Raw genomic sequence first — 10,113 nt, forward strand, 5'->3', positions numbered from 1 at the left:
TTGGCACAGGGGCCAGAGCGGCTAATTTATTACTTTCTTTTCTAACACACACACAGAAAGCCTGCAGCTGAGTGTGCACAGCCCACTTCCAACGGTGACAGGCTCACACGGAAGTTGAGAGGCAGGGAGAGGCAGTGCTGCTGTCCTGCTCACCGGTCCACTTCGCCAAACACAATATCCTGGGTGCCTAGGAGGCCGGGAGAAGAGAGTGCTGTTACCCGGATCCAGAGCTCCCTGTGCCCCAGGCTGAGAACAGGAAGTGTCCAGATTCCGTCCCCACAGAGGGGCCCTGTGCCTGTCTACACAACAGCCTTGTACCTATGATGGCCACGACGTCCGCCAGCATGTGTCCCTTAGACATCATGTCCAATCCGGCCTGCAGGGGAAGAGCGACAGAGCTAGTGAGGCCACAGGGTGGACGGAGGGAAGTGCACAGGTATCTCAGCCAAGAGCAAGCATGGGGGTCAGCGTCAGCGGGATGGTTCTTACCAGGTGGGCAAAGCCAGGGGCCTTGATCTTGCATCGATAAGGGCGGCTGCTGCCATCAGACACCAGGTACACCCCAAACTCTCCCTGCCCGAGGAGGAAGGAGGGGGCTGCCATCAGCAGGAAGTAGCTGCTCCTCGCCATCTGGTCAGCCACACCCTCACCAGCATGTCTTTGGCCGCTCACTCCTTCCCCTCCTCTCACCTTAGGAGCCTCAATGGCCGTGTACGTGGCCCCCGGAGGAACCTGGTAGCCCTCAGTGTACAACTTGAAGTGATGAATCAGGGACTCCATAGACGTCTGGAGGGAAAGGGGAGCATCAACACTCAGATCCAGTCTCCTTGCCACCCGGGCACAGGACAGCCTCCCCTCAGGGGGGCTAAGAAGTGAGCAGAGAAGGCAGAGGAAGAGGAGGCCACAGGAGCTGCAGACTCTCATCGAGTGAGTTCTCTGCCAAGGAATGAATCCCAGGAGCCTCTCGCTCGCCCTACGGGACGACCCCTCCTTGCCCTGCAGCTACCTTCATCTCGGCTCGCTTGGGCGGAGACACTTTGGCATCATCAACCTTGATCTCCCCAGGAGGCATCTTGTTTAGACACTGAGAGATGATCCGAAGGGACTGGCGCATCTCTTCCACGCGGCACAGGTACCTGAGGGAGACAGCCCGGAGCTCAGGCTCCCCCTGCAAAGCGCTGGGCTTCCCTCCTTCCTCCTCGCGAGCGCCTGGCGTGGCCTGGCACCACAGCCAGCCTGCAGTCTTCGATTCTGGTCCTGGACCTGTCCCCACGTCCTCTCCTACAGTCCTCAGACCCTGTCCAGTAACATTTCCCTCTCTGATCACCATCTTAAACACTTTCTGGAGTACCTAGTGGGTGAGAGTCAGACAGCCTCAAAAAGCAACTGGAAATCTCATTCAGGGTCAGTACACAGGAACGGGATTCAACACTGAGGATCTGGTGGGAAGAACCAGGAACAGGAGTCTGAGTCTCAACTCCAGCGGACTAATCCTGGGCTCTTCTCTGACCTTCATGCCTCCGCTTCCTCAGCGATCAAGCCGAAACTGGTTTGGCTCAGTGGATAGAGCGTCAGCCTGCGGACTCAAGAGTCCCAGGTTCAATTCCGGTCAAGGGCATGTACCGTGGTTGCGGGCACATCCCCAGTAGGGGGTGTGCAAGAGGCAGCTGATCCATGTTTCTCTCTCATTGGTTCCTGACTTTCTATCCCTCTCCCTTCCTCTCTGTAAAAAATCAATAAAATAAATATATTTTTAAAAAGCAGCCACACTAGTTCTAAGGACCCCTTACTCAGGGTAAAACAGGTGTCACATGACAGTGCTCTGGGAAGCACTCACACACACAGGACACAAAGTAGCTAAGGGGAAAGTGAAGGGACACCAGCTGGACTGTGACTAAGGAGGACCTGGGCCTCACCTGTCATAGCAGTCCCCTCGGGAGCCAATGGGCACATCGAAGTCCACCTGGTCATAGACGTCATAGGGCTGGGTCTTCCGCAGGTCCCACTGGATGCCTGAGCCCCGCAGCATCACCCCACTGCAGACAGACAGCAACAAGGCTGCTCTCCACACTCCGAGGCACCTCCCTCCCTAACCTTCCTGCCCCCACGCCTCCTGCTCTGGGCGGACACCAGTCCAGAGTGTAGCCAGGGAAGTCCAGGATCCCCACCCCAGGGGAGAAGCCTAGTCCTTCACCTAAAGCCGTAGTTCAGTGCGTCTTCAGCAGTTACAACCCCAATGTCAACTGTCCGATTTCGCCAGATCCTATTGTTGGTCAGCATCTGTTGGCCAAGAAAACACCTTTCAAATGTCCAACACCTCTGTGTCTTTAGCACTGGGGACCAACACCCCACAAATCCTGCGTGAGGAGCAAAGAGGGATTTCCCCCCACTGACTCCTATCTCACCTCCTCCACCTCATCAATCCGAAGAGAGAAGTTTTTAGAGAACTGATAAATGTCATCCATAAGCCCAAGGGGTAGGTCCTAGAAGCCAGACGAGAGTGACAGTGAGCACAGCAGAGCCTCTGGCCAGGGCCTCACGGTGGCTTTTCCATCAGCCAGCGCTGCCCTCCAGTGGCCGCAAAGGACTCAGCATGGACGGAAGCTGGGGCTGCTCACCTGGTGCACCCCTCCTGGGCGGATGTAAGCAGCATGCATCCGAGCCCCCGACACTCGCTCGTAGAACTCAAACATCTGGATGGGACACAGGGAATTGGGGACAAAATCCTGGACCCCTAAGTCTAACCACATGGTGGTGCACTCCCCTGCCCCTCACAACAGAATCCCTAAAGAATATAACTGGCCCCTAAAAAAAGAATATAACCCAGGTTAAGTAAACCTCCTCCCCTAAGTGTCTCCTCTGCGTCCTCTCTCGTTAACCTTGACACCTTCTCCACTTCCTCATCTCCTTCCCATCCTATTCTTCCCTCCTTCTCCTACCTTCTCCCTTTCTTCAAACATCCAGAAGAAAGGGGTCATAGCCCCAATGTCCAAGGCATGCGTGGTCACAGCCATGATGTGGTTCAGCAGCCGTGTGATTTCCCCAAACAGCACTGCAGAAAGGGGAGGGTCAGGAAGGGGCCAAAGACCCAGGCTGGCAGCAGGCCTGGCAGCGCGGGGTCTGCGCACTGAGCTGGGCCCGGGGAGCGGGCTGGGCGTACCTCGGATCCACTGTGCCCGCGGGGGAGGCTGGATGTTCAGCAGTTTCTCCACAGCCAGCGAGTAAGCCTGCTCATTGCACATCATGGACACATAGTCCAGCCGGTCAAAGTATGGAAGGGCCTGGAAAGAGGGAGGAACCAGGTCCCCCTCAGGGCCAGGAGCCCTCAAGGATACCTAATCCCGTGTGTGCTGGGCAAGGGACCCAAGTCGTGTTTGTCAGTCTCCTCAGTGAAAACACGCTGACCAGGAGCCATTTCCAGCTCCCATACATGATGGAGCACAGGTCTGACGCAGGATGACGGGGGCCCTGCACCCCCCTGCCCACCGTCCTCCAGGCCATCAGTCTCAGGAGTCCCCATCCCCGGAGTTCGGACAGAGGAAGGTGGGGCTGGTTTCTGGCAGGAAGGACTCCTTCCCAGAAGAGCAGACTCTCCAGTCCCAGCTGTTAGTTTCCAGGAAGGGGCGGGGCTGAGGCGCCTCTGGGACGGCCAGTTCTCGTGCTGACGGCACTGTGACGTGGGGCCGTGCTCTGAGACCAGCCACCCCTGCCTGAAACCTCCAAGGGAAGTGCAATCTGCTGGCTGCTCTTCATCCGAACCCACCCTCCTCTCGAGACCTTCCTTCGTGACAGTGAAAAACACTTCAGGCTCCTACCTCGGATCCAGTTCCCTTAACTCTGACCCTCACCACCTGGGTCACACAGTTCTCTTAAAAATGTCAACCTTGCCGGGACCGGTTTGGCTCAGTGGATAGAGCATCGGCCTGTGGACTGAAAGGTACTGGGTTCGATTCCGGTCAAGGGCATGTACCTTCGTTGCGGGCACATCCCCGGTAGGGGGTGTGCAGGAGGCAGCTGGTCGGTGTTTCTCTCTCATCAATGTTTCTAACTTTCTGTCCCTCTCAATTCCTCTCTGTAAAAAAAATCAATAAAATATATTTAAGGAAAAAAAATGTCAACCTCTAGCCGAAACCGGTGTGGCTCAGTGGCTAGAGCGTTGGCCTACAGACTAAAAGGTCCGGGGTTCGATTCCGGTCAAGGGCGTGTACCTTGGTTGCAGGCACATCCCCAGTGGGGGGTGTGCAGGAGGCAGCTGGTCAATGTTTCTCTCTCATCGATGTTTCTAACTCTCTACCTCTCTCCCTTCCTCTCTGTACAAAATCAATAAAGTATATATATTTTTAAAAATGTCAACCTCTACTATCTTTTTTAAAAAATATATATTTTATTGATTTTGTACAGAGAGGAAGGGAGAGAGATAAAGAGCTAGAAACATCGATGAGAGAGAGTCATCGATCAGCTGCCTCTTGCACACCCCCTACTGGGGATGTGCCCGCAACCAAGGTACATGCCCTTGACCAGAATCGAACCTGGGTCCCTTCAGTCCCCAAGGTGACGCTCTATCCATTGAGCCAAACCGGTCTCGTCAACCTCTAATATCTTAATTTAAAAAAAAATTAGCCGAAACCGGTTTGGCTCAGCGGTAGAGCGTCGGTCTGCAGACTGAAAGGTCCCATGTTCGATTCCAGTCAAGGGCATGTACCTGGGTTGCGGGCACATCTCCAGTCGGGGGTGTGCAAGAGGCAGCTGGTCGATGTTTCTCTCTCATTGACGTTTCTAGCTCTATCTCTCTCCCTTCCTCTCTGTAAAAAATCAATAAAATATAATTAAAAAAAAAAAATTAAAAAAAAAAAGTCAACCTCTGTCACTGACTCCCTCCTGGTCACTCTGACTCACTATTTCGAAAGCAAGCAGACAGCTGGAAGATACAATCTTCAGCTGTTAGTCCTGGGAGCTGATGTCTCTCTCCTCTGTCCCTGCCCCCAGGGAACCTGGTTTTGACCTCAGAGTGCAGTAGAAGAGCAGGAAACTGAGGCACTACAGGAAGGACATGAGGCAGCCCAAAGTCAGCCCGAGAAAAGCTGAGTGCAGCTCTAGCTACAAAGCATTCCTACTGGGTAAACCAAGTCCAGGTGGCTCAAGTCTGCGTCCCCTGCCACAACTCTTCCTCCTCCCAACCTCGACAGGCCACTCCCTCACAACCCTCCCCCTGGAGTTTTGGGGGCAGTGGCTGGCCATGCCCCAGGTCCTGTGCACAGGCCTGTGTGCCCACACCTGCAAGTAGGTCTTGTATTCAATGAGCTTCTCGGTGCCTCGGTGCAGCAGCCCGATGTGAGGGTCACACTTCCGCACCATCTCCCCACTCAGCTCCATCACTAGGCGTAGCACACCATGGGCTGCTGGGTGCTGGGGCCCAAAGTTCAGGGTCAGGTTTGACACCATTGTGTCCTTTGGAGGGTCCACATCTGAGAAGGGGAAAGAGTTCAGAGCCAACGGCAACTCCCCCGAGAGCCCCCAAGAGGCAGCAGGGTTACGTACCCTTTCCCAGCCCTCCGCACTGCTGAACCTCATTAGTGGACTAATCTCCAGAAGTGGTCCTTCCATTAGGTCCACTAATCTCCAGGACCACTGGGCGAGAAGCTTTCTGAGGAGAGGGATGACAAACCCACTCTCTCCACATCCCCAGAATACCCTTGTAGTAATAATAATAATAATAATAATAATAATAATAATAATAATAATGGTTAACACCTATATGGCCCTTATTGTGTGCCCTGCACTACTCTAACCATTTTACTTATGTTAATTAATTATCATGAGTATCAGGTACTTCTGTTATCCCCATTTTACTGGCAAAACTGAGGCCAGAAAGGATAAATGACTTCATGGAGCCTGGACTGGACTCAGCCTGTTCAGCTCCAAGGTCCACTCTCTCTTTTTCTTTTCGTTGTTTGTTAGTTTGTTTATTTCAAGGTCCACACTCCTAACCACTAGGATGCACTGCTCTCCAAATGCTTCTGATGGCCCATGAGGAAATGGGAAAGAGAGAGAAACATCAATGATGGAGGATCATGGATTGGCTGCCACAACGCAGGCATGTGCCCTGACCAGGAATCAACCTGGCAACTTTCTGTGTGCAGGCACAGGACAACACCCAACCTACTGAGCCACACCAGTCAGGACTGACCCTCAAGAATGTTACAAGTGAGTTCAATGGATAGTGTAAGCCTGTGGTCTGAAGGGTCCTGGGTTTGATTCTAGTCAAGGGCACATGCCCAGTTGTGAGCTCAATCTCCAGTTGGGGGTGTGCAGGAAGCAGCGATCAATGGTTCTCTCTCATCATTGAAATTTCTCTCTCTCCCTCCCTCTCCCTTCCTCTCTGAAATCAATTTTTTAAAGTACTTAAAAAATGTTACAATTTAATTTGGGAAATAAGTACCTGTGAGAAACTAGTAATGCAGGCCAACTGACAAGTTACCAATTAAGAGGCTCAGCCATTAAGTATTTAAAGGGAGGGAAAAGCACTGTGAAGACCTGAGCTGGCTCTTAAGTTCAAATGATTCAGACCTCCCGGGTGTGAATCTGCATGGGTCAAGTTTTGGCGTAAAGTGTTTCTGGGACTCTTACCTGACCCGAGGCAGATCAATATTGGCACGCAGTGCTACTATTTTTAAAATATATATTTTTATTGATTTCAGAGAGGAAGGAGAGATGGGAACATCAATGATGAGAGAGACTCTTTGATTTGGTGGCCTCCTGCAAGCCCCCCACTGGGAATTGAACCCACAACACCACATGTGCCCTTGACTGGAATCGAACTGGAGCCCTAGCTGGTTTGGCTCAGTGGATATAGGGGTCCCAGATTTGATTCTGATCAAAGGTACAAGCCTGGGTTCGATCCCCTGCGGGGGCTGCAGGAGGCAGCTGATCCATAATTCTCTCTCATCACTGATGTTTTTCTCTCTCTTTTTCCCTTCCTCTGTGAAATCAATAAAATATACTGAAAAAAAAAAGAAAAAAGAAAAGAAAAAAAGAAAAGTAACTAGAAGTGCCGTTAAAGGTTCTTTGAGCATGAGAATGACTCAAATGGGTCTTTGGGGACAGGAAGGCAATGACACTGGGTCAAGATAGCAGGTAGCAGGGCAGGGCAGGAGTCCAGTGAAGAGACTCCTGAAACAACCAAGGTCTGACACAAACACATCTGGACACAAAGGGGAGATGTGCCCTGATGCAGTGAGGAGAAAGCGGGAGGACTTGGTGACTTGCTGGCAGATGAAGGCAAGAGAAAACTGAGCCCAGGTGACTAACAGTGTCAGTTCTGAGAGATTAGGAGAAAGGCAGTGCCACTGATCCGAACCCAAAAGTCAAAGTGGAAAGACTGGTTTTGATGGAGAAAAAAAATGTTTGTATTCAGGAAGGTTTCTTTTGTGTCCAGCCAGGGAGATGGAAACACAGTTTACTGAATCTCTGGGAAAAGTTGAAACTAAAGATATAAATTTGGGCTGAACCCAGGTTCGATTCTGGTCAAGGGCATGTACCTTGGTTGTGGGCACATCCCCAGTAGGGGGTGTGCAAGAGGCAGCTGATAGATGTTTCTCTCTCATCAATGTTTCTAATGCTCTATCCCTCTCTTCCTCTCTGTGAAAAATCAATAAAATATATTTTTTAAAAAGATATAAATTTGGTAGAGTCCAGCCACATGGCTCAGCGGTTGAGTGTTGACCCATGAACCAGGAGATCCCAGTTCAATTCCTGGTAGGGACACTTGCCCAGGTTTCGGGCTCGATCCCCATGTGTGGGGCATGAAGGAGGCAGCCGATCAATGATTGTCTCTCATCATTGATGTTTCTATCTCTCTCTCACTCTCCCTTCCTCTCTGAAATCAATATATGTATATATATTCAATATCATCTTTACAAAAATCCTTGGTAGGGACCTTACTATTTCTTTCCTCCTGGAATGTTCTTCTGTTCCTTCTCTACGTGACAAATACCTACTACGGTCACTGTTACTGTTTGTTGAATTGCCTGGAGAAAGAAGCCAAAGGGTGAGGGCTACGCCTCCTAAAACAGCGCTCAGCAGGACAAGTCAGGTGGGCAGGGGCCCTGGCACTCACCATTCCAAGGTGGAGGCTTCCAGTGGGCTGTTTCCTTGGTGGGGTACATGACCGCTCCCCCAAACTGCTCTGCCCACTCCACATCTGGCTGCCACTGCCGGGCACCTCTACGGAGTTCAAGGCACAGGCTGAACAGTGATTGGTCCCCGTTCCATCCACCCTCGGGGGGCAGACCCCGGGAAGGAGCCTGGACCCTCAGTGCCAAGTGCCTGACACGGGCTCCAGCAGCTTTGGCAGAACCAGCTGCACCCCCAGACGTCCTAGCCCCCTAACAGCTTATTCCAGAATCACTTCATCCCCCACCCTGCGCACCGAGGCGGGGATCCCAGCTCCTCCCGTCCGCGACCTTCAAGGTCAGCTGGGGAGATGGAGGACGCCTGCTGCCTCCTGGGCTCGGTCAGGTGAGCAGAGCGACGCACCGGCCAACCCGGGCTCGCCGTCGGTGTCCTCCTTTACTCCTTTCCCACGGGCACCGCTGGCACCCCACCCGTGACGGGGTTCGGGAGAGGCAGCAGAGACAAGGGGAAGGGGCACTAGCTCAACGTTGAGGGGCAGGGTCCCCCTCCACTTCATTTCACTGCTGGCCCAACGAGCTCGACACTTCTTTCCTCGGCCCGGGCGGACGCCGCGGCCCCTGGGGTCCGAGACGGCGGGCCTGGGCGGGGGTCACGGGTCCAGGTCACCCTTTCCTGGGGGCCCAATGGCCGTGGAATTCCCAGCCGCGGGGACAGCGCGGCGGGGGGACGCCCGGGTCTCACCTGCTGGGCTGCCCCTGCAGCCGGCCCCCGGCGCCGGGCCGCAGCAGCCGGGCCGCAGCGCCCCCGAGGCCGCGCACAGCCCTCAGCACCGCCATGTCTCCGCTGCAGACGGCCGAGGAGGCCGGGCGGAAGTCCCGCCTGAGCACCCCCGGAAGTTCCGCCTGCGCGCCCTTTGGCACACCGAGACCGCCATCTTGGAAGCTGGCGGGGTCGTCCACCCGAACTTGACCACATCCGGGTCTGCGCCTCGACCTCGCGGAGGCTTAAACGGGGACCGAGGAGGCTGTTCCCTCCGCTGCTACCGGCCTTTTGGCGGGAGCCCGGGCCTCGCGTCTCCCGCCTGGGCTGGTCCCCCGAAAGCCCGTCCGCGTCCATCGTCGCAGCGGCTCGGGGAGAAGTGGCCCGCGGGGCCGGGTCCCGGCACCAGGCCCGGGCGGCGAGCCCCGCGGTGGCGGGGGGCGGCCCCAGTGCAGACCCAGCGGGCGCTAGGGACGCCTCCGCCGCGTCGTTGCTGCCCCCGTCCTGGCGGAGCGGCCCCCGAGCGGCGGAGCCTGGGCGCAGGCCCCCACGGCCCCGGGGCCTGGCCACAGCCGCGGGGGGAGAGGGGTGCCTGCCCCGCCTCCCTCCGGGGCCGCGTGCTGAGGGTGCCCGCCGTGCCCGCTCCGTCCCGGGAGGAGCCGTGCCGGCTGCGGGGACGACTTGAGCTGGGACGGCGGCCCCGGGCCCGGACACTGCCTCCTTTGTGCCTCTCCCCGCTGCACCGAGACTAAGGCCCTTTGTCTCACCGCTTAGTCACCCCTTTGTCCTCGTCTCAGAATGGGGGTGGCAGGGGCAGTGCGGGCCTCTGGTGATGGCGCGTCCGGCCCGGCCCTGCTCCTAGGGTCAGGGCCTGGGGGGGTGGGGGGGGAGAACCATGGCACCAGGCAGGTACTCGCCACCTGAACAGGAAGGGAGGGTGAGGATGTGTGGGCACCGGAGGTGACGAGGCAGGGAATGGACAAGAAGGGGGTGGCCCTTCTCTGGGAAAGGGAAGGGAGGGGGCTGCACCCTGCTTCCTGGGGAAATCCTGGGGAAAGGAGGGGTGAACCCTGTGTCTGAACCCTTCCCCCGCCTTGGGCCCCCGAGAGACCTGCCCTGCCCAGGGACCTCTCCGCCTGGGGCCTGGGCTCCTGGGGGTGGCCCTGAAACTCACTGCCTCACTCGCCCCTTCCCTCTGGAACAAGTAAGGAAAGATGGTGG

General features: G+C 55.4%; 1 protein-coding gene across 1 annotated transcript; it reads right to left on the minus strand.

Moving 5' to 3' along the window:
* Positions 1 to 4: 4 nt before the first annotated feature.
* Positions 5 to 9,032, minus strand: NDUFS2 (NADH:ubiquinone oxidoreductase core subunit S2). The gene is made up of 14 exons (XM_036434374.2): positions 8,875 to 9,032; positions 8,117 to 8,223; positions 5,275 to 5,465; positions 3,161 to 3,281; positions 2,940 to 3,052; positions 2,619 to 2,693; positions 2,406 to 2,483; positions 2,195 to 2,280; positions 1,917 to 2,036; positions 1,007 to 1,136; positions 691 to 786; positions 490 to 573; positions 319 to 376; positions 5 to 187 (listed from the first exon to the last, which is right to left on the minus strand). The coding sequence occupies exons 1-14, from the start codon at positions 8,967 to 8,969 to the stop codon at positions 150 to 152; spliced, it is 1,392 nt and encodes a 463-aa protein (XP_036290267.1). The 5' UTR covers positions 8,970 to 9,032; the 3' UTR covers positions 5 to 149.
* Positions 9,033 to 10,113: the final 1,081 nt, after the last annotated feature.

This window comes from Pipistrellus kuhlii, unplaced genomic scaffold, assembly GCF_014108245.1.
Source record: "Pipistrellus kuhlii isolate mPipKuh1 unplaced genomic scaffold, mPipKuh1.p scaffold_m20_p_121, whole genome shotgun sequence".
In the NCBI taxonomy this organism is placed as follows: domain Eukaryota; kingdom Metazoa; phylum Chordata; class Mammalia; order Chiroptera; family Vespertilionidae; genus Pipistrellus; species Pipistrellus kuhlii.

Bases quoted from the DNA above. Each gene is read 5' to 3' on its own strand.
- NDUFS2 (XM_036434374.2), bottom strand. From the start codon at position 8,969: ATGGCGGTGCTGAGGGCTGTGCGCGGCCTCGGGGGCGCTGCGGCCCGG. The intron at 3,282-5,274 runs GTGTGGGCACAC...CCCTCTTTCCAG, and splicing joins AATACAAGACCTACTTGCAG to GCCCTTCCATACTTTGACCG. The intron at 2,037-2,194 runs GTGAAGGACTAG...GTCTGTCTGCAG, and splicing joins GCACTGAACTACGGCTTTAG to TGGGGTGATGCTGCGGGGCT.